At 38.4% G+C, this 24,918-nt stretch overlaps 1 protein-coding gene across 1 annotated transcript; it reads right to left on the reverse strand.

Annotated features, from left to right (window-relative positions):
- Positions 1–1,076: 1,076 nt before the first annotated feature.
- Positions 1,077–23,051, reverse strand: LOC140381106 (uncharacterized). Its single transcript, XM_072465129.1, has 36 exons — positions 22,874–23,051; positions 22,727–22,785; positions 22,599–22,659; positions 22,357–22,527; positions 22,147–22,264; positions 22,017–22,067; positions 21,857–21,934; positions 21,717–21,773; positions 21,590–21,649; positions 21,454–21,509; positions 21,297–21,390; positions 20,885–21,010; positions 20,731–20,816; positions 19,743–20,463; positions 19,146–19,326; positions 16,093–16,124; positions 12,203–12,403; positions 11,085–11,176; positions 10,948–11,009; positions 9,176–9,349; positions 8,465–8,548; positions 8,347–8,393; positions 8,216–8,266; positions 7,492–7,932; positions 7,094–7,166; positions 6,573–6,696; positions 6,457–6,487; positions 5,651–5,791; positions 5,005–5,136; positions 4,461–4,611; positions 4,338–4,381; positions 3,911–4,030; positions 3,435–3,499; positions 1,720–1,842; positions 1,439–1,567; positions 1,077–1,364 (listed from the first exon to the last, which is right to left on the reverse strand). The coding sequence occupies exons 1-36, from the start codon at positions 23,011–23,013 to the stop codon at positions 1,202–1,204; spliced, it is 4,539 nt and encodes a 1,512-aa protein (XP_072321230.1). The 5' UTR covers positions 23,014–23,051; the 3' UTR covers positions 1,077–1,201.
- Between the last annotated feature and the right edge of the window lie 1,867 nt (positions 23,052–24,918).

The raw sequence follows: 24,918 nt of genomic DNA on the forward strand, positions 1-24,918 counted from the left end.
ATGTATATGCCGTATATTGAAAGCCGAAATAAATACTGATCAACAAGGACTTACTTTGTTTACAATTCTTACCATAATTTGACACAACTAAATGTTTTAGAGTGCAATGTTGACGTTTGCAGAGGTTATCTTCTCCAAATGATTTCCTGCCTAGTCTTGCTGTTCAGTAATCATTTTGTTCACATGAATCCCACGCCTGCTTTAATGAGTTTTGGCACACGACCACATCCTCTAGGTTAAAAACACTGCCCAAGACCAAAGAGATGGAAATGGTGCAAATAGTGCTGAACAACACTCAGTGGAGTTGATTTGGGAATAAAATATGATGGCTCGGAAATCATTAGTGGAGAACAACAACTCTTTAGTACATGTAGGTACAATACAATTTGTTTGTTATGTAAGTCATACAATCTGAGAAAATAGTTACACAATAGTTTAAGGCACCTTTATTTTAAGGTGTGGTGTTAAAACGTAATTATTACAAAACTCAAAAGTAGGCAAACTTGTGCTTAGATTAGGAGTATGTTGTCCTCTAATGTTTCCAAAAGAAAAACAATTTCAGTGATCTGAAAACAAAATCCAATATAGCTGACATGACTATCACCCACATTTGTGTATTGCACATTAGAATCAGGAATGTGCTTTACAATAAACTTTTAAATACAAGTTACAAGACAAACAATCCCAGTACACTCTCTTTTATGTCACAATAGAATTGCACAGGTGAATAGTTGTAGAACGCAACTTATTTAAATATATTATTAAGCAAATTTCATCACACAGTTGGTCCCTGGCGATAATCTTCCATGACAACAAACAATATGTAACTTTCCTATTTGAAAAAGGCTTCTCAGTCCATAAACAAGTTATAAAAGCCACATCTGGAAAACCAGAACTGTATTCAAGTGAGTCCATAAGTGCGATGATATGATATCATAAGGCCGGGGTGTTTAAACTTTTTTTCACCAAGAGCCGCATTTTGAAACATTTGAAGAGGAGGGCAGCGAGGGCCACTGACCAGTGGTCAATACATTATTCAGATGGCTGGATTTAACATAGCTTTGACAGGGCCACTGTACCATTTGGGCTAATTCAGCTGGAGGCCTGAGGGCCGCAATGGCCCCCGGGCTAAAGTTCGGACACCCCTGTCATGGGGCTTTGCTTGTACTGTTCAGTCCGCATACTTGGCCAACCTGTTTGGTTATGTGTCATCACGGCGGGTGTAGTAGTTTTTGAAGAAGGAAAATATACTTATGACCAGACACATTAAGAGAACAATCATTAGGACAATCAAAAGAAGACGTTTGCTCCAAGAGACTCTGGGACAAAAGCGCCCGAGACAAACAAAGATCTCCTCCATGCTCCTGAGAAGAGAAGAAGCAAATGCTTAAAACATTTGTAATGTTAGCCACATTACAGGTAAAACATCAGCACCCACCTGTTTGGTGTGATTTTCTTCCCACTTTCTTCATCTTTATGCTTCACTTCTAGAGGTAGTATGTCTGACTCTGAAACGCTTTCCTCCTCAGCCTTCTCTTCTTTAATTCGCTTCAGGCCCTCTTGCAGTCTATGTTTAAAAGTTTACATTAAAAGTTATTCTGCATGTTTCTTTTGAACGTGTACCAACCAAGACCTCAGCACATCTAGAACTAGTTAATAACGGCAGACATTCATTGAGAGTCTTAAATGTGGGGACGATAGAACGTTAATAGGACTTACCCTTTATTATAGGCCTCCTCCTCAATCTTGGCCTTGATCTCGGCTCTGATCTCGGCTCTCAGCTCCTCCATGTTGACTGAAGGCTTGGCTGCCACACCTTCCTGGTCTGAAGCACTTTTTCCTCTGTATTGTTTCAAGAAGGAAAAAGTGTTAACCATGGGCATCATTACCCTAGAGAGGTTGAAATCTGTTACAAAGCGTAGCACAATGTGACGTCTTAATGGATTTATTGTAACAACAGAGATGATCTTAAGCTACAAATAAAAGAGTACGATAGTCATCTTGACACTGTTTTGGAAGTTGAGACATTTTGACTCCCCACTGCAAGTAATTTTCAGTCTGAAGATACTGGTCTGTGAAACTAGAATTTATACAGTCCTGAGCTAGATTAATCCTGCCTGATGGGAGGAGTTGTTATCTGAAATGGCTTGTTTACCTGTTAGGCTAGAATTGGATCGTTCTAATCTATTGTTCTCTGTCTTAATTTCTTACCTGACCAAGGTTTGAAGAGGCTGTTGTAAACAGATGCTAGATTCAAAGAAGGATGGTCTTTTTTAACAAATATTGCCTCTTTCAACCCCTCTTTCAAATCATTCCGTCTCCCCGCTTTAGAGCTGCCCCTCATTGCCTTCATATGTGTGCTTAAGACAGTGAAATGGTTACTATGTAGTGACAGGCTCGTTATTTCTGCTAAATGGTGATGTTGCTTCTGTGTAAAAGCATGTGACCCCCCTGTCTCAGGACAAATTTCTCCATGGGAGACAATAAAGGATTATCTTTATCTTTTTTAAGTGTCCAGATGAATACTTTTGAAAACATTTTCAACACATCTAATAAAACATTCAATCCAATTAATCGTTAATTTTATTGATAATTTTATTGGATGTTTTATTGGCATTTTATTTGGATATCCTGTGTTTGTTTAATCTGTGTTTTGATTTTAACAGGGTACACACGAACAAGATATCTTTTCTCATTGAGTTTTCCTTGTATTAATAAATTATATATAGAAATAAATAAAAGGGTTAGCAACTCGTGAAAATACTTGAGTTACAGGAATAGCAATGATGTGCCTCCTTATGAGCACTGATTTGCATAATGTGATGCCGGGTGCAATTTCACACAAATACAATAATATACGATAAACTTGACAGAAATAGGAGCTGGCTTGAGGCTTATCTCACACATAAAGTATTTCCAGACATGTCCCAAATGTAATAGCTACATCACAGTGAACTTAACTGCAAATCTGCAGCTGAGTGGGTGAAAGCACTGAAGATATTGTTATAGTTGTTTCAAACAATCACAAAGGAAGATGAAGGTGGCACTTTGCACTTCTTGTAGTGTAGCTCACGCTACAAGAAGCACTCTTACACTCTTGCAGCTTTAGTCAGGTTTACATTCTGAGCAGGATATGACTGGAGGCATACTCCTGGCCTCTGTCAAAGTCTTAGACAAATGTTTGGATTGGGACCATGCATACTCCAGTAAAGAGAGACTCTAGTATGTTTTATGTCTCTTTTGTGTTGTTTTTACTGTGGATACTGTGGATACTGTAAAAACACATCCTGAAAGTTACAAAACAAGCCAAAGGTCACCGAAAACGGCTCGATAAGAAACCGCCCAAGGACAATCATTTTGAAGAATGAGAGGTGGATCCTGAGAATGCATCAACGGCAAAATGCATTTTAAAACAATAAGTCCAATAAACTCACCCTTCAGTTGCTGGCTGTGCTGTTTCTAAGGGGACAGGGCTGACTTTTGGATCATTGGCTTCACACTGGGAATAGATGATGATAAAATAATGATAATGTTAGAAATGTATGGAAGAACTCCTAATGTGTTCAAATATTTCAGATGATTAAAGATTTGAATGAGCAAAGAATGAAAACATTTTGTTTTTAAAACAGAATGTAGATGTATTATATTAAGACATTTGGCTACATTTCTATTGAGAGTTACATTTTGTATAATGTATTGTTTAATTTATGCTGATAATAAGTTCACATGTTTTTCATTGGCTTTAAAAATGTGTGTTGAAATTGGACACAAGCTCTTTGTATGAATAATGTGTTTTTACACAAATACTTAAAAGTCTTACACAACCTTTAATCTGCAGCAAAGCTTTCTTTTTCACAGTTATTCAGTACTTGATATGTCATCAACTTCCTCACTGGACAGGAAGACATACCAGGACAGGAAGAGCGGCACCAGCGGCAGGTCCCACGCTGGGGCCTAGTCCGGCTGTCGAGGGGTTCTGGAGATGAAACTTCGGCACAACTACCACACTCAACCTGCGTCTGGGCAGCGCCTACGTAAGAGTGGGTGCAAAGGAGACAGGTCATGCAACTGTGTCAGCCAGAAGCATAGAGCAGAGGAAGTTATGATATGGACAGTGGGTTGGATAAAGAAAACATTATTACATTACATTATTACATTACATTATTACATTACATTATTACATTATTACATTACATTATTACATTACATTATTACTGCGACTTTCACACCCCAATTATATTACTTGAAATGATGATTTCATTAATTTGATCAGCATGCTACAACTTGAATAATTTACTATTCTTATACAGTAATTATAGGAAAAAGTTAGGACTCACTTTGCCACTTTGACACATAGGTCTTGACCGTGAAACTCCATCATCTAGAAAACAAAACAAATGACAAATCAACAGAAGTTATTGCACAGAAATTATTTAAATAATAATGGGGAGGATTTTTACCTCCAGTGTCAACAGAGGCACCGTAACGATTTGAGTTCTGATTGGCCAACTTTTTATACTCCATCAACTCAGCATGGTCCTTCTCATAAGTTCTTTTCAGATTTTCAACATATTGCATCATGACTTCCGTCGCCTTGTTCATACGCTTTTCCTGTTGGCACATGAAAGATTAAAAGTTAAAATCACAAAAAATAATATATATCAAAAAAGGCTCAGCTCCTCTAGGCAAATTAAATAACAAATACAAGGTTTAATTGTTGTTTCAGGATGTATGTATTATCCAGGCTTTTTAAAACATTAGTGCTGGATAGTGGAAGGACAGATGTAATGATGTAGTTCTGAATCCCATGAGAAACGTCTATTGCTATGAACCGTTTTACATTTTATTTCATGGTGTGAAATGAGATTAGGCAATTGAGAGTTACTGTTAATGTTACTGCTGCTGCCCAAACCATTTAAATCATCCTTACCCAAACCTTAACCATAGAAATGTGTGCAAATCTCCTCGAAAATCATCAAAAAACAATAAAATGTAAAACGTTACCTGCCGAACCGAGCCCACTATCTCTGCGCGGCTGGAGAGTCTTGTGGCCAATCGACGCAGCACTGACACCGTTTCAATCCAACGCTGGTAGGCCTCACGTTGCTCCATGTTCTGCCATTGTGGTGATGTAATCTGCCACACATATAAATCACATATTTACAGTATATACACTCATTGTTATTAGAAAACCTCAACGCAACACTTTATTCAAAATGTCCAGGTGTTTAGAGTTGAAAAATAATCATAGTCTGAAATTTTTGCGTAATTGTGACCGTCTAATGCTGTATATGTGCTCGATTTGCGGTGTCAACTTGGTTCTGAAACTGGACACAGACAAATATTTGCAGAATAGAATTTTGAGTCAATTTAATCTACATTTTTGTCCTTTGTTGGGCAAGTGTTTGAGTATAAGAGGTAGAATACATGTCCTTTTTCAGACCTGGTTTTGCACCAGTTTAGATCTAAAAATGTCCAACGTGGTGGTAAATATTTTCTTTGGTGATACTTGGTGTGAAAAGAACAAAAGCAATATTGCAATATTTTAAATGCCCCTCATAGCTTGCTACTAAGACAAGATAAATATTTGAGACATTTGAGTGTGAATCGTAGACACAATTTGTAAGCTCAGCTGATTTCATGTCCTGACCTTGAGTGCGTTTTTAAACTCTTCGAGTTCCTTCTCATTGTCGTCCTCTGTCAGATTCCTCTCCCTTTCAGCTTGTTTGAGGCGCATCTCCAGAGTGTAGTTGTCATTGCGATAGGCCAGTGACAGCTGGACAAATGCATTCTGTAGGAAGGAAGTGAACAATGTTGTAGCCATTAAACAGCAGATCAAGTCGAGCTAAAATCACTGGCTGGTGATGGCAAAGCACAAAGGTATCAGAACATCCAAAGAAAACGCTCACACGGTAAAACACATGCTCACGTGGACTGAATTTGTGCCATTGAGGTTGCAACCGATTTAATTTATATCGTCCTTAATAATCAAAATACTTAAATATAAATAAGTTTAATGTCACACTCGTACGTTTAAAGACTACATTCTGTTGCTTGATCTGTTTGTGTTTCAGTCTGTGATGTTCAAAGAGATGCTCTGAACGTGGGACAGAGGAAACATGTGACCTCTGACTGTTCAACATCCCAGTGGGGCTGCGCCTGAGCCCAACTACGTCACTAATGTTTGCATGTCCTCCACAGGAAATCACTCGCAGTCTCTTTGGCCTGATCAGGGACAGAAAAGCACTTTCCTGTTGACAAAACACTGCCAAACCAAAAGTAGTGTAATGAGCAACACTGGCGGCAAAGCAAGTCATTAAAAACTTCAGGCTTCACGTGGTTAATGTTCAATTCAAGCAAAAAATCACATGTGCGACCGTATGCCAACAAATCCACCACTTTGTTCATTAATACAAAATGGTTTTATCTAATAATTTGTGAAACACTTGTACTAACCTCAACCTCTTTCTCTGTAAGTGGTGGAGCGCTGAGGTAAAAAAACAGAAAAGAAATTAACAAATTACTGGTATGATGCACAACAGAGATATGCATTTAAAACATGAATGACTCACCAGCCTGGTAAACCTCTGTGAAGTTTGAGTTTTCGCAGCATCACATCAGAAATATGTGGCGTGGCCTCAGATTTATCCTTAGACTCATCACATATGGTCACTGTTGGAGATGTTGGGGGACCTCCTGAGAAATTAAAGAACTTGAATCGTTTTATCTATTATTTTTTATTTGACATGTTTGTGTTTATCCTGTGCATTCACTTGACCAAACTGGTGGCAAGTGGCAAGTTTAGATAACATAACTAACCTTTGCAAATCTATTTTTTACTATTCCCAATCAATTCAGTGTTTTGAATGGAGAAAAACCCGTATGATAATCATCATTATTCTCTAACTATCTCCTTGCTTATTTGCTACAACTCCACCTACTGTTTCAAAATGTAAACAGCACTGCATGTTGTATTGCTTCATTGCCAGTAAATGGGTGAATGAGGGCAGAACATTATGATTTTGGTTCAGGAAGAGCACATCCTACTGTACATACTGTCTCAGTGCACCGCGGGCAAACACATGACTGTTACCTTTTTCCTGTTCAGCAGATTCACTCAATTCAGGCAACTTTGTTATGCTCTGGTTTCTCATCAACTTGTGCTCCTGTGAAGTAGCAAAAGCAAGTCATATTTTAGGATATATTAAAAAAAAAAAAAAAACTGGTGACAGACATTGAGAACTAGTCCTGGCTAAAATGTTGTTGTGTATGTGACATGAGAATACATACTTGACGCTATCAAATTAATCTAAAATACACTTTTAACTATACTAATAGCTGGGAGTGTATATTATATTATAGATTCTACGTAAAAACTTCACAACTAACTTAATGTGGATAGTAAAAAAACATTCCTGACTTTTGTAAAAGCCAAAAGAGCAAAAATACCAATGCCAAGTCCTGATTGAAAACACTGTTAAAATGTCTTACTTCTCTGAGTTTGGACAGTTTCTGGATGCTGACCGGCTGTAGCGGGACATCTTTGTAACCTGAGGAGTTATTGACAGCAGTATCACGGGAATTGTCAGAGAAAGTGTCCTCTGTCGTCGGGGGCAAACTTGGTGCACCATTTATAGGCTTCAGACTGCCAACAGTGTCCCAGGACACAGCTCTCATGAGAGGAGGGAAGGCCCCGATGGTTTTGATCTCAGCTGTACACGGGGCCTGCTGGGTTGGGGGTCTTAGGACGGGCTTTGCAACCCCCGTTGCTAGAGTCTGGTTCAGATTTCGGCCTGGACTGGTCTCTCTGTCTGATTTGGGGCTTTTTGGCGGATCACAGTTGCCTTTTGGAAGTGCGAAGCGTGGCGTTAATGTCCCAGACGACACTTTTCTCTTCTCAACAGGTTTCCAGTCCAGCAGTGGTCGGGCTGCCTTTGATTACAAAAATTAAGGCCTGAATTAACATACTCTATAGACAGCTTACATATTTCCAAGTGCACATCAGTAGTTAACAAAAATAGAGTTTAAAATAGATTTATGACAAGAAGAATTTGCCCTAAATATTAGCATACAACCGGAGTCTAGCTCGTCAGGCAACATACACATCATATTTGAGTAAAAGTGTGACACATTAATCAGTCAATTCAAAATCTATATGGGAGTGACTTTTTAAATTGAAAATACATCAAATCACTGTCTACACATGGAGACTGACCTCATCATGTGTCGCACTAGGCTGCTCTCTTGATGAAGGGATGTCCAGATGCTATGGAAGACAGCTATGTTATTTCAATTGTGAATATATAAATAAAAAGAAGAAATATGAAGGTGTATAGTGATAATTACTTGAGCAAATACAGGACCTGCTTGGGTAAGATCAACTGGGCTAACGCCTAAAAAGAGAAGACCACATATCTTATTCATGTTAATGATAGACAATATTGGCTTTAAGTGAGGCACACACTACTATGAGGAGCCACAGTGAGGGAGTTGCTTCTGGAGGGGCCAGGTGAAGACGAAGGAGTTGGAGTAGGGGTTGGAGAGAGGCCTGTAGGGAAAAAACATATTTATAAGCAAGACACTAAAGGAATTGTTTCTTTTTATCTCAAAATATGTATAAGCTTTCACCTGGAAACAACAGCATTGTCCATTTTGCACTGTAAAATGTTGTATTATTTCATTTAATCCACGTGCATCTGTGGATTTACTTTCCAATCTTGTACTTAAGATTTTGATGGATCGTTAAAAAAGGATTTGTTGATATCTAATTCATCGCAGTTTTAATTTTAACAGCAATGTTTTGTTGGATAAAGTTTACTGAAATAATATCACACATCTAAAAATCCCTATTTGAGGTTATTTGCAGCAAATATGTGCAATTCTTGAAAACATTTACACATAAATGTCCATTTGTATGTATTTATGAAAACCTTACGTGGTGAAAAATGTGTAACTACAGAAAAAGTTACAATTATTAATTTGCTTTGTTTGCATTTAGCTATTCCATTTAAAGCAGCACCTCATCTTCTGCATCAATGCTTTTGCCCACTATGGAATCAAGTAAACAATCTGTTCTCTATAACTCTCCTCTGTACAGTACTCGGACCATTCCAGCTCACAATCACCACCTATATTGTATTGTATTGTGCAGCTGTGAGAAGGCGCCATTGCTCACGTGTGGGTGAGTCTGTAAGGCTGCTGCTGGAGCGACGACCGCGCCGGGTCAGGAAGCGGTCGCTGGCTCTTTTCGCCTGCTCCAACAGGTCCAGGTTCTTTTTACGGTCTTCCTCGGACAGAGGCGTCTCCGGCAGCGCGTCTTTCACCAGGTCGATTACATTACCTGTACTGTCTGAAACAACAAACAAAAATGACATAGAATTTACAGCTTCAAACGAGCCATGAAACTTCACTAAACTTCCACAGAACTAGAAAACAAAATCAATCATTTAGCATTAAGTGTAAAAATTCTCCACAGTATGATTTTAGACTTTAACGTGCACTATGTAACTTTTTTGGCTGGGGGTCTGCTATCTGCTTGTCTCCATGGAGATGTGAAAATGTATCCAGCTCAAAAATACCTGGAAAAACATTGCTGTGTTCGGGGTCACTTTTCAGATCTCACTATACTGTGGAACATGCCAGGCAAAGCAATAACATCGCCATGGAGACATACAGGAAGCAAACCTCCCACTTGAGAAAAGTTATACCTTAAACTTCAAAGCAATTGTACAGCAGGTTCTGAAACATAAAATCTGATCTGTTTCGTAGCCATTAAAAAGGAATAAGGATCATTTCCAATTCTAAAATGTCACGGCGGAAAATTATTGCGTATGAAAAGGGGCCAAAATAATCAGGTAATCAGCTTCGTTCAGAGTGTTCTGTCTTCCACCGTTTGGAAAAAGCCAACATCAAAAGTACTGAAAACATTTGAAATATGTGGGAGGACGCGAATACAACACTGAATCATCGTTTGGGACAGGAATGACCAAACTCAGACTGAGGTGATGTGGTGCCTCCTGATTTTAGGGCGAAAAACCAAATCATAATATTGCTTTAGGCAATTGGGAAGACTTAAATCAGCACATGTACAAAGGAAAGGAAATTATATAATAAAGTAATTAGGTGTCATTTTAGGACTAATAGAGAAGTAAGTGAATCAAATAATGAAGAGCATGTTACATACATGCAAATTTTATGACATTAACTAAATAAATAAAACATTCACTATTATATCTTCAATGACTTTTGCTCTACTGACAAACTTTATAATACACTTTCCTCATAAGACAAGTCACAACAAGCATTTTTTCCCCCCTATTTCATTCTCTCAAATACCTATTTCTATATTTCATTCTTTCAACTACATGGAAACAACAACATTGTCCAATCTGCACCTAAACATTTTTTATTTTAATCCACTTGCATCCAGAGATTTGACTTGTAAAGGGGAGTTTTTTACAAAGGGAGTTTTGTTAAAATGCACTTTTCTTGCGAAAGAACATAAAGCTCAGCCCTTAAAGTAGCACCTACATACATCAAACTTTCCATTTTTGTACTTTACTGTACTGTACTGACACATTGTACAAAAGGATATGTTGCTATTTAATTCATTGCCTTCTTTATTCAAGTTTTAACTCCAAAAAATGAATCAGCATTTTAAATTTTTAGGACATTTTTTGTTAAGATTTTTTAAAATGTTATCATATTTACCTGCAGTGTCTCACCTGAAATAAAATATAAGGGATGAATGTATTTTTCAGAGGAGAAGGGACAGAGGAGGGATAGAGGAAAGACAGAGGAGAAACTGAGGCTTCTTTTGCATTTACAGGACCTGCTTCCTCTTCTGCATCCATGCTTTTAGTTGCTAATGGAATCAAGTCTAATTCTAACCACAGCAGTTTATTACCACCTGAAATGGATGCACAGTAGGTTTAAATAACTGCTCACCGACTGTGGTAATTGGTCCGCTGGAGGAGGTTCTGGCCACCCGTGCTCTTGGACTATGCGGTCTGAAGAAAGTGAAACATGAAACATTACATTGGTTTGAGTTTACAGTTGCAGGAATGGGACAGAAAATGTGTTACCTGGCTTGCTCAAGAGCTCGGTCGCTTTGAACAATGACAGTGGCCTGTTTTGGAAAGATGATGGTGGGAGCTTGACTGTCTCCTGGTGTCGACTACAGAAACAAGTTTGTGTTATTATGTTATATCAGAGCAACATTCTCTAAGTCTTGAGTGTTTCATCAAGATTAAAGTGCGTATTTCTATGATTTTCCAATGTTGACGTTATTTGGTGTGTTAATACCTGATGTATCTATAAATAATTAAGAAGCCATTTGAGGAGAAAAGTTGAAAATTATATGAAGAGAACTCAAGAAATGTATGAATGCACACTAGGGAGCAGACTTATTCCATGGTTATGCATAATGTACACACAAAATACATATTTTTGACCCATTAAACATTAGTTCAAAAAAATAAAAGGTGTTCACATATATTTGTATTTGTCAAATGAAAAACATCTGTGACTTTTGATTGTGGAGTTTTGGCCCAGTGTACAAAATGGTTGTTAGGTAATTTCCTAGTGTGTTTGCATCATTTACAGCCAGGAAGTAAAATGATAAACCTAAAAAAAAGGGAGAAAAAAAAGCTAAACAAGGATCACACTTTGTTGGTACAATTTAAAATGCATTTATCTTATAAATGTAACTGCTTTTCACTAAAATGCAGTTACATTTAGTTGGAAATGTAATCAGTGTAGTAATACGGACTCTTTGCCCCAGCTGGCTGTGTGACGTCAACACGGCCCGTTTATTTCCTATAATATGTTACCTATAAAACTAAATTGGGTAAGGTCACCTATTGAAACCATATAAAATATTTGCACAAACAATATTTGTCCACTGAAGTTATTAATAGGATCTTCAGTCATTTTGAATGTGCTCTGGGCAGAGAGGTTCACCAGGGAACATTAAACCAGAAGAGAATCTAAATTTAGATACTCAAAACAACCACTTGATATGTAAACTGCAAACGGCAAAAGAGGAACATTGTAATCTCTATGACACAATGTAATAAAATGCTAGTAATATGTTTATACTAAAGTGGACTATTGTAGTGGAGGTTCATTTAGCGGTTCTGAAGTCAAATTGCTTATATTGCTTGCACTCACATGCTTTCTGCTAAAAACAAACAACACTCACTGTGCAGGGAGAGCTCGAGGAACTGTCCATCTCCTCAGGTGAGTCCTCCTCCTCCTCGGGCAGGGTGGGCATGTTGGGCAGCAGAGGGGCCCGTGAGCGGGTGTGGGGGAAGATGAAAACAGAAGAGGATGGAGCAGACTTTTGGAGATGATCACTATATTTGAGCGATCCCAACCATAAATGGGTCTTTGCCTCTTCAGGCTGCAAGTACAAATGCACCATACAATCAGGGAAAATGCCCTACATACAAAAGATATTCAAATTATTTTGGGGGCAGAGAGGAACTGAAAAAGGAAATGTATAAATACTAAGAGCAATACTGTAAACATAACTAAAAATAGAACAATCCTTCGGGAGTAGTAATGTCAGTATGAATACCACGGTGAGGACTTAAACAAGACATATTCATCTTTTTGGGGGTATTTAGTACTAAACTATAACATATGAAGATGATTATTTCATATTTGTTCATTGTAAACCTTAATACTGATTCAAAATGAGTAAAACATAGGAACAAGTCTATTGATTTTCTGTTAAAAACTGCTGAACTGAAATCTGCTGCTTGCTGAGGTGAAATGCCCCTCACATCGTCCTATAACATAAAACTGCCTGCTCGCATGTCAAATTGCTCAATATTCACAGAAAAAATACTTGCTGCTGGAAAACCTGTGGCTGTCAAGTGACCAAGAGACAATTTTTGAGCCGCCCCACTTGAAATCAGAACAAAGCGCTTTGAGTGCCTTGAAGGTTGAAAAGTGCTGTATAAATACGCTGTAATAATAATACTAACAATGTATCTGGGCCTCAGAATTTGAATAGATACCTGTGGAACATACATACATACTGCAGGGAAAAGGCCATCACAAAAAAATGAATGACACAAATTGTACCAACTGGACTGACATTGTGACAGAAACTAAACATAATGGTAAGGATCACATTTGGACATAATTTAAAAAGGGATAAAGGACTTTGGACAAACTTGGACACTTACTTTAAACAAAATGTGCCTTCATTTTCTGTTGTTACCTTTCACTGCCTTTTTCCTTTACAAATAGATTTTTTTTTCCTGCTTTTTCTGGTCTGGTCTATTCTTTTTTGTGCGTGTCTCTTTTCTTTGGGCGACGATAAGGGGCAGGCGAAAATATTAAAATACATGACGGGATTAGTCAAACATATCCTAAATCCATCTGAATACAACTTTTAGCAAGTCATGACGAGGGTACATCATTTCAACATTAAAAGTTTGATAAAAGTTGATTTTGCACAATGCTGTATGTAAGAAAAACATAGGATGAAAATGTGCTGTTGATCTGATATGAGTGTATGCATCCAAATAATAGAAAATAAAATAAATGATTCAAGTAGACCAAATAACACCATCTGACAAATATCATCTTCTGGTTTTGAGGGTTTGTTTTAAAGCCATACCAACCACTTACTGTAGAAAGAAGACATTCACTGCATGCTTTAAGTATCAGAGTAAACATGACAAGTCAGTGGAGACAGACTGTATAGGGGAGGAAGTGGGTTATTTAAGCATCTCCCAGCGAGCAGCCTGGACACTTCCTGAGTGCAAGAATAGTGTCATATTAGAGCAGAAATGTTCATCTTTCTCAGCCTGTTGTCTTATTATAGTAAGACATTAGACAACCTAATTAGAGGCATTAGACAACATCTCTTAAAGGCTATAACCAAACCAGCTTGAGGAATAACTTTCATACTACATTGTCCTCATTAAATAATAAATAAAAGCATCCATACTAGCTTAGTGCATGTATATTCAACAAGATACAAAACAAACTTTAAACTTAACGGCTGTAGTGCATTTTAAACAACTGATTTACTAAACAACGAGCTGTTCTGATTAAAACGTAGCATTTCCAATCAAGCAGAACAGAGTGAGTAGATCAGGCCTTGGACATAAACAGTGCACCTTGCTGTGTGCATGTTCCCCTGGAGGCGCATCAGATAAATACTGCAGCGTATCAGTAATTGTATCGGTTACATTATTTCCTGAGGGAGAACAAAACTGTGTGGTACAAATGACTAATTATACAGGCTTCTTGAACATGAACAAACACCAACAAACTTTGTGTCCTTCAAACCAAACACTGGAGTCCTCATGGCTGCCTGTGCTCCCAGATGCAGGGACCGGTGTCCTCCTCCCCTGCTCTGTTACATAAGCCTCGCTCGCTCATGCCAGATTTGTTTAAAATTTGGTTTGTTTGAAGCAGAAGAGGAAGTAGGCTGATATAACATGAGAGGAGTTTGAGAAACAAGAGCATCTGAGAACAAATTCCATTATGCATGATTTGTAACGTGCTTAAAAAGGGAGTGAGCTCCGTGAGTCCCACGCAAACATCAACAGTCTTCACAACAATGCTATCGTCAATAAAGTGTATAACCTGAAACAATCTACAACAGACATGCATATTACCTGACTCCACCACTAGCGCCGAAAGACACACACACCGTCTCTTTGCAGACAACCAACTTTCCAGCGCTTAAAACCTTAAATCTTTTGTGCATTAAAAAAAATCCAGTTATATTGGGGTCTTCTCCTTCTTTCCATCTCCGCTCGTCCTCTCCGTTCCCTGTCTTTTTTCGGCAGCAGCCTCTCTTTCACTCTTGGGAGCTTTGACCATTTAAGGAGAAGGGCTCTGTTTGCCTCTTTGGGCCGCTGGGCTGCGCGTCTGTGTGTGTGTGTGTGTCTGTGTGTGTGTGTGTGTGTGTGTGTGTGTGTATGTATGTGTGTGTGTGTGTGTATGTGTGTGTGTGTGTGTGTGTGTGTATGTGTGTGTGTGTGTGTGTGTGTGTGTGTGTGTGTGTGTGTGTGTGTGTGTGTATGTGTGTGTGTGTGTGTGTGTGTGTGTGTATGTGTGTGTGTGTGTGTGTGTGTGTGAGATAGCAAATGAAAAATCATGTTGTTTTGAGTGAGAATGTTTTGCTAATGTTTATCAATGAGTAGAAGATTATTAAGGGGGTTTTAGAAAGGGGCGTGTTTGTACAAGATGATGAGATATGACGAGATAGACTCAAGAGGTAATAAATGTTGGCTAATCTTTTCGCTAGTTGTTTAACTTGACGAGTGTGTTTTATTACAGTATTTATACACTCACAAGCCAGTATACCTCATTTATAAATAACTAGATTGCATCTGGCGCAAAGAACATGTAAACTTAGACAAAACGATTAATCCAGCTGTAATGCACTTACACTGTAGTGACATTTGAAGAGCATGTCCATCAGGTTTTATTTACACAATAAAAATACCCATGTGTCCCCTGAAAGATTTTAGTCATTGGCTGTGATCTGTTGAGTGTGTGGGTATTGTAGTGTCTGTGGTGTCTGCTCTTGTTGTGAATGTTGTTGTTTTCTGTCATTTGCTGCAGAACAGAGGCTGCAAAACATTTTTTAAACGTAAAAAATAATCCCATGTGAGAAATTACTTGGTCACAGTCCCTCAAAAATATTAAGACAATTAAATTAAATTAAAGTGCATGTTTTGTACAATGAGGTGCATAATAACAGAAGGTGATCGAATGGGAATATGAAGAATTAGCGATATACAAATCAAAGTATGCTCGAAAATAATCCAGGAAACAAAAGGCAAAAAGGTAAAAGAGGACAAATATTAATATTGTTCGTACAATACAATTTTAATAATTTAAAAGGCTCACATGGAAACGTTAGAAAGGGAACACTAAATATTAAAAGTAAGATCCGATGATGCTTGAAATCACAGTTGGAACAAATTAATTAAGTATCAAAGACGCATGCATTACAAAAGTATCAGATGATTTTCTTGCGCAACCAAATTACATGGAGCATGTTATAAGTCTGGGATTTAAAAGCAGCCCAAAACAACCCAAGAAGAGTATTCCTACCTGCTGCCCGAGCTCACTTCGTCCTGTGTCACCTGTTAGAGCCAGAACAGAGAGCGCTGGTGAGTTGATTTGCATTTAACAGGGAAGACATGTTCAATGCAAATATCATGAAACGAAAATGTTAGACACAAATACACAATGAGAAATATCCAGAGTAGACTTTACATGTATGAACTAGCACTGTCATCAAGTTAGACAATTAATACGTTTAGTGGTGAATTGATAATAGGTTTCAGAAAGGATCACAAAAAATAAAAAAAAGCTGCTAGCTCCATTACCAACGGCAACAATAACCTAGCAACCCTCCTGAACTGGTGCAGGTCTGAGCCACTGCTGAAAGCTCCTGGCCCCAGGAAAGGCTATTGTGTTTCCTGGTGTAGTTGCTCTCGCTATAATTGACAGTAAAACTAAGATACAGAACAAAAAGATGTTTAAATGCACACTTCAGAAGCTATTGAGGACGCACTCCTCGGACACATTAGGGCTTCTGTCTTCCTGATTACAAAGTTGACCTGATATTTGATTTCTGAAGGAGAGTTTAAACCCAGAATTATGACGTTGTTTGATGAAATAGTCCATCCATCCATTTTCTACCGCTTGTTCCCTTTCGGGGTCGCGAGTGACTGGAGCCTATCCCAGTGACTTCGGGCCTTAGGCGGGGTACACCCTGGACAGTGGCCAACTTGTCGCAGGGCAAAGTGGTGAAATAGTCTCTGTGATAAACAATTGTCATAGTTTTACATCAGTCAAGTTGCAGTTAGTGAAGACAATTTGATAAATAAAAGTTGAAAATTTCAGGGAGTAGTGATACCTCCACCTCCAGCGCCATTTCATCAAAAATGCAGAGACAAGTTAGCTTTTTGTCACCTTTTTATGACAATAATTTAATAAGGTGTAATTATTTGTCAAATCCTAACTATTCTATGCTTTGAATGGTTTTTGGCCCAAGTAACAGTTTTGTCATATATATCCTATTCCCTTAAATTTACTGAAAGGTGTAGTCTAATGTGTCATAAGGACTTTAAGTGCACACAGGGATTTAACAGATTTAATTGTGATGATTTTTAGAATTTCACTTTTTGGAGATTCAAATTTCATAAATATATGGGGGTACCAGGGGTAAGGAGAGACTTGGGGGTACACAAGGACTTAATTGGAATGGGTTCAGTTTTTAAATTAAGGTGCACTTGAATAGTTTGAAATGATGATGGGAAAAAAAATCTAAAAATCTTTGTAGTAAATTTTACTTAAGAAGGTTTGAGAGCATTCTGTACACCAATATTGTTAAAACAAGAACATATACTGCAATAATTACTATTAATACTATAATACTACTTTAGTAAACTTAAGTTTATTTGGCTATAGCACCCATGTTAGTGGGTATTTGTGTGAGATAAAGCTCAAGGAGTACTTGAGAGAAAAAAGGTTGGGAATAACTGACATGTAATAATAATAATGCATTTGACAATCAGCACCATAAGCCCATCCCACCACCACCAATCACACACACACACACACACACACACACACACACGCACACCAATCACACACACACACACACACACACACACACCAATCTCACACACACACACACACACACGCACCAATCACACACACACGCGCCAATCACACACGCGCGCACACACACACACACACACACACACACACACACAGGCCCCAGGACATAAAACAGTTTAGCTTTAACCCTTTCAGATTCATAAAGTGATAAAAGACTCCATGAAAAATGTTTACAATATGAGATATTTGTCAAGTGTGCACATACTATTTTTATACTAAATCAAATGTATATTTAGGTAATATAGAGGCAAATGATTTGATCTCATACCATATATGTATAACATAATGGTGTGGTAGCAGTTATTGGGATTTATGGAAACAGAGTTTGGACTTGATGGCAGTAAAAACACAGTGAAAATGCCCTGTGGCACTAAAAGGCTCAATGTTTTCACTGGAATGCTAACATCTCTTTACGGGGAATGGTTAAAAGATGAAAGCCTCCACTCTCACAGACTTAGATGTTTTACTTACAGACCCATGCCACTGGCCACATACAGAGGCAACGTTCTAAAAAGAGGGATGCCATATTGACAAAAATAATGTGTCCTGATAACAATATTCAGAAAATATTTTGGAAATCAATCAGAAATGTGTTTTTAAATGTGTTATCAAACAAATGCCAAAGGACTGTAAAATGAACGGGACTTCTTACATTACAGTAGTATGTTTCATTTCAGCTCTATTAGCAAGAATGTTGGATGTTTTACTTTTTAATTATAATCAATAAATCCGATATTCTTCTCAAAACAACATTAACAATAATATCCATAATTCAATATCTTCACCTCTAGCTCCACAGCGTGCACACACGTACTGTTCTCTCATTGTCTCATGATTAGTAAAAGCCTGCAACAACATAACTCCTCACAGTAAACTTTAGACAGGAAGCAATAATAAACAAAGAAGATATAGGCTTGTGCTTCTCCAGCAGGGGATTCACTGTTTCATTTTGTGCAAACACTATTGGTCTAGTAAATTCACTTTAAAGGTGTCTGAAAGTATTGTAATTATGATTCAGTTTTCACATAAACACATAAACATAAACAATACACTGACACCTTGTGGTTGGATTAAAAACATGAGTAGTAGTAGTAGTAGTAGTAGTAGTAGTAGTAGTAGTAGTAGTAGTAGTAGTAGTAGAAGTAGTAGTAGTAGTAGAAGAAGAAGTAGAAGTAGTGGTAGTAGTAGTAGTAGTAGTAGTAGAAGAAGAAGTAGAAGTAGTAGTAAGTAGAAGAAGAAGTACTAGTAGTAGTAGTAGTAGTAGTAGTAGTAGTAGTAGTAGTAGTAGTAGTAGTAGTAGTAGTAGAAGTAGTAGTAGTAGAAGAAGAAGTAGTAGAAGTAGTAGTGTAGGGTACTTTCAGCTTTTTAACAGCAATTCCTTGCATACATAGGGACTCTAATATAAAGTTTACTTTAATGGTATTTATAATTATTTTCCATCTTCTCCTTCTAAGCAGTGTTTTTAGTCATCTCACCATTCTCACTAAGCTGCTCCATGAGGTCTGGGATCACAGAAGGAGGCAGAGCCTGGGTGACGGGCTCAGTGTCTTTGTGCTCCTCTATAGGAGCAGCACTTGTCAGGTCTTCACTGTCTTCTTCACTGTCTGCTTTTGGATCACCTGATGGAGTGGGACCTGGAGGGTCTTCCAGAGCAGCCTAGACATTTAGGAAAAACATTAAAGTACTTCTGGATTGTAATTTAGAATCAGTATTGTGGTCACTGAACACCATGGATCTATTAGCTGTACACATAAACAAAGAAATGGTGACTTCCCACACATTTGCAAGAGCGTCTTGTTAAATCAACATAAATACAACATTTACATAATGGACAACAATTAAACATGTATTTTTCACAAAATGTTTCTTGCATTAAAAGAAAAAATTGAACGCAGGCATATGTAACAAAGACAACCTGTAATAACATTTTGTACCACTAGATGAAGCTGCAGGTTCAGTGAAGGAATTTTTCCCCCTTCATGTAGTTTACAAAGTCAAATTATTGTGTGAATGTGGTCAAACCGGACAGTTACATTTTGAATCCCAGGTAATGTGATATAATTATTACTTACTTGTGTTTGAGCGGAGATATCTGCCTCGAGATGGTCCAGCTGCCGCTTAGTGCTGGCGGTCCGACCCAGAGCCTCCTCCACTTTCTTAGTGATGCTCTCCATCCTTTGCCTCACCCGACTCACCCTCTGCTCGCTCTCCTTTACTCGCTTGGCCGTATCCAGAGCACTGTTCACCATGTCCTCCATCTTCTTCAGCGTGAGCAAAGCTTGGTCTGCGGTCAGCTGAATATTGACGTTCTCTTGTTGGGACGTTGTTGTACCTGTGAGCTCCACAGGGTCAGTCTCTACAGCTACATCCCTCCGTTCTTTACCTGTTGGATCCAGTGGTTTCTCCTCTGGCTCAGTGTTAGTTTCCTTGTCTACAGAAAGAACAGGGCTGCAGTGTTTTTGTTCATTGACCAGCTTCTGAGCAGATCGTAGTGAGGCTTGCAGGTGGCAGACCTGCTCCCTCATATCAGTGATGGTCTGCTCTGCTGCTCTAAGCTTCTCTTGTGTCTGTGAGAGATCCTGGTTAGGAGTCACTTTGTTAGTTCCTCTTTTGGCCTTCTCCACACTGAGAGCTTTCCACCAGTTCACCACAGCCACCTTCTTGGCCTCCTTGACAGTCGTCTGAGTCTCAGGATGACTTTGTTTTGTGTCTTTGTCCTTGGCTCTCTGGTGCTCCTCCACTTTCTCGCCTTTCTCCTCCCACACGCACTTCTGTAGCTCCAGCTCCTGCAGCCTGAAAACACCACATTGTTTTATAAACATCTCTATTGTACAATGTTATGTCGGCAGTTACCATGGGGCACTAAAACTGCACTTATGGCAGATACAGACGGGGACACAGAGGATAGTAACTCTCTCACTTACGTAATGGAGATGCCTGTAAATACACTGACAGGACCAGACACTTGCTTTATGAGTAAAGTTTGTATCTCAGAGTGCGAGCTTAACATCAACCAAAACCAGCCCATTACCATAAGAGGAGAAGTAAATTCTCACATACACATTGACGAGCTGCTGCTTGATGCTGGCCTGTTGCTGATGGCGATGAGTTAACGGTCTTTCCTGTGTTTCAACATGAGCAGAGTCCTGTTTGAGACAAAAACACTTCAGCGTAAGAAAATACATCATGCACTGTGTACTGGTGCGACGCTTACTCTGTCAGGATGCTTATTCTGCAGAAGCTGAGATATTTCCGCAGTCTTGATCTTATGGAGGATATTGTGGATGTCTTCACTGTGAAGGGCTGGCAGGCTGATATCGTCCAGAGTTTTGTGATGGTGCTAATGATGTAGAGCCGTGGTTCAAAAAAGGCATGTTCATTTGTGAGAAAGAAAATACTGAATTTTTTCATTGTTTTGGGCAGGGTGCGACTTATACTTATATTTATACTTATACGAGCGACTTAAATGTGATATTATTTGTTATTTTCACACTAACAACCACATTTCATACTCCAGTGCAACTTATATATGTTTTTTTCTTCTCTATTATGCATTTTTGGACTGCTGCGACTTATACTCCGGTGCGACTTATAGTCCAGAAAATACAGTAAATAACAATTTGTACCTGTTGTGTGTCCTGGATCTCACTCTTTAAAGAGCGGTGGTTTGGAGGCTCTCGACTGTATAGATTATGTGAACTGATGCAGTGCCTGTCATATCTAAGAAACAGGAAAAGGTTAAGACAGTCACTTTAACATACACTTTACACAAAGGACAATTACCTCAACAAAACTTGCTGTGAGTTGTCATGTAATCTCATCAGCTCTGACTGTAAGCCCTGTGATGACATTGAGAAAAAGTAATATTCAGCATGCACAATATTGCACACTATAAATAAAGTGGGCTTTGTTTACACACCTCAATGATGCTGTGATTTTCAACATGAGAGTTCTTCATCTTATCCATTATAATGTCTTTCTGAAAGTGGAATTGTTTGGTTTAGTCAAATCAGGCGGGTGCTTTTGTGTTACAGAGTCGTACAAACCTTTGTCATTTCTTTATCTCTCGCTGTCAACATGACCAGGGTTTCCTCAAGTTCAGCCTGTGCATTCAAATTGTAATATGTACTAGTAAATGACCACATACACATACTATGTTACTGTGTGAATCTGGTAATGTTCCTACCCTGAGTTCAGAGTTAATCTTGATCAGTTTGTTGATGCTGTCTTCTGAACATGTCCTTTCAAATATAAGTTTCTCATTCTGTGAAGAAAAACAGGATTTTATTTGCCTGAACAGAGCACTTAGAGCAGTTTATTACTGTAAAGAAAAAAAAAGGACCTACCTTGTCTTCCAGTCTCCTGATGTGCATTTTTAGGCATTCAACCTCTTTGTTCTAAGATAATAAAGATTCATGTTATTCAAATGTGCAACAACGTTTGAAGAAACATTTCTTAAAATAAGAGGATAATGACAAGTTTGGTGCAGCTGCTCTGACTTCTACTGGCTCGCTCCTGGGCATCTTTGAACGCTTGACGCAGCTCCTCCAGTTCTTGGGTTAAAGATCTAGTTCTTACTGCTGACCGCTGGGCGCTAAACAGAAAATAAAACAGAATCGTAATTGTTTATTGCTACATTTTGAGAACTAAAAAAAGTAAACAGAGATCAGGCATAAAACTGTTTGCCTTGTGAGCTTTCCCCGCAGGTCTGTGACTTCCAGTGTGAGCTGCAGGTTGACATCTTCACACTGGGCCACCGCTCTCAACAGGCTGTTGTTCTGTTCACTCAGTTTACGGTGAGCCTGCTTTAAGTCAGCGACTGTGTGTAGCAGGTCTTTTCCGTCACTGCAGTTAGAGCTGCATTTCAAAATGTCTATATTGTTACAAAAGCATATCAATGAAATATATAGAAAATCACGTACTCTGACCATGTACACGAGTGATTCTCTGAAGAAGCACTTTTGCTTTGAGATGAAGAAAAATCCAGCCCTGAAGAGAAACCACTTTGTTTAATACAGATTGGATCAATGTCATAAACTCAATAAAAATAGCTTACCATTTACAAGGGTTTTAGGCATGTCTGGCCAAGAGACAAGACTACTATCAACATCGCAACTAAAAAAAAGAGAGAGAGAGAGAGGTTAGTGGAAACATAAAAGCTTTTATTGAACCTTTAGCCCAAACTTTAGAGATCGTAAAATACCTGTCTTGGCTGCACTGACTGATCCATTCTCTCATTTTGGAATGAAAGGTCTCTCTGCTCACAGCTGGATCCACAGAGTCAGGATCAAGGAGAAGCTGTAGAGCAGTGAGACGCTCCTGGTCTGGACTTTGAACTGTCATTGTCCGCAGATACTGTACAATAGAGGAGACCAACACTTCCCCTGAAGACAGATTAAGTCATTGAGAGCCATTTGAGAGGCAAAAAAGGATTAGGTTTATGTAATAATAGGCCTACCTGTGTTGTTGACATCACAGGCACTGTACATGATGTCAAGGAGTTCATCCTCGGAAAATACATTGTTGTTGGGTAGATCCTTGGTCTCATACCTGGGTAAATCCCAAGCTTAGAAAATAAATTATGGTTTAGCTTGGACTGAAATTGAGTAGACAGCAGAGATATATTCAAAGACACATACCATCCCTGCCATTAGACATTTTGTTAGGTGTCCGATTGAAGCCTTTAATCACAGACATTAGGTATTTTTAAGATACAACATTGTAAACTATTTTCTACAATCAGCTACAACAAAATTTAAATAAAAAACATTTGAAATTTGAAAGTCAAAGTAAATCCTACCAAGCTGTCAGCATTGATTGTTTAAAGTAGAATACATAACATGAGTAGCTTTAACAAAAACAGGGGTTATTGATTTAGGGCAGGTTAAATATATTTAATCTTATGACAACTATACAACATTTTGTTATAGACTAGATGAATAGATGAATATTACTAGCACCACAACTTAAGCTAATAAGTTATTCAACCCAAATGTTTAACATGACTCACCTCTCAGTTCGGAAAAGTCCTTTCAAAAATACACTTCTTTATGTAATATTGTTTAACCGTTACGTGGTTACGATGTTTCAAGGTGCTTTTGTAACCTTATTCACTGCTTCACATCAAAACCAGCTGACAACCAGGACCCCCTCCTCACCCAGCTCACTCTCTTCACCTATACTACCACCACCATGCAGAGATCCTCGGTACTGATATAATAATTTTGTATATTTAAAACGTCAGACTGATACAAATGTCTCTAAATCCGTAATTGTTTATAGCAGAGCTTCTCAAAATGCGGGGTGACACATTTCCCCCCCCCACGCTTTTATTTTGGTAACTTCCTGTTTGACCGGAACTAACAGTAGACGAAACTCAACTTGAGAGTCAAAGAGAGCAAAGGAAAGTGAGCTACGGTTTATACGGTGAAAACATAGAAACACATGGTGAAAGTTATAAAAACCCAAAGATCAAGCTACAGTCGACAGGGGAAGTGGGGAAAATATTTTTTTTATTTTACAAATGTATGGAAAATGATCAATAGACAATTAAGCTAGTAACAGTGATTATACAAACAAAATGGTTATTATTCTTTATTTGTTCTTGCCCAGCCCTGACATTGGTTTAATGACATGGAAAAGAAACCATAAAAAGTAATTTAACTATCAGTTCTGGCCTTCTAAATTCATCAATCCAATTTATTTGATCAAATTACAATACAAACAATCAATCAAAGACAAATAATCAAAGACAAACTGATGACAATGTTACTGTTGTTTTGACATGTTGCTCATTAAGATGACTGTCCCAATGTTTTAGGATGGATTGTGACCTTTGAAGCAAATCCACTGGGACACTGCAGGATGTGTGACGAGCAGCATCAGTGTTCCATGTTGCTGAGGCAGAAGTAACCATTAAAGGGGTCAATTCTCAAAGCTCTTGTTCTGATCAAACCAGTAAGTGACAGGGTTAGGGTTAGGGTTCTGTGCTGTCACAGAGGCATTATGTTTATTTGAAATGACCTCAATTACGCTATTGTCAATGTGAGTAAAACGCTTGAGGCTTTGGCTGTTAGAGTCTGGTTTAGTAATGATACTGTTACTGTGGTTAAACTTTATAACCCATGCGGTGAGCTAACACTTGACTCTTTAAATTGTATTTTGCAAGGTCATATGGAGGATTGACTCAGGTGGATGAACTAAATAGTGCAATACTCTCACTCATCACACAGTCAGCAGAAGGCAACG

This window comes from Eucyclogobius newberryi, unplaced genomic scaffold, assembly GCF_026437365.1.
Source record: "Eucyclogobius newberryi isolate DKJ021-1_F unplaced genomic scaffold, fEucNew1.0.hap1 SCAF_5, whole genome shotgun sequence".
Classification (NCBI taxonomy): domain Eukaryota; kingdom Metazoa; phylum Chordata; class Actinopteri; order Gobiiformes; family Gobiidae; genus Eucyclogobius; species Eucyclogobius newberryi.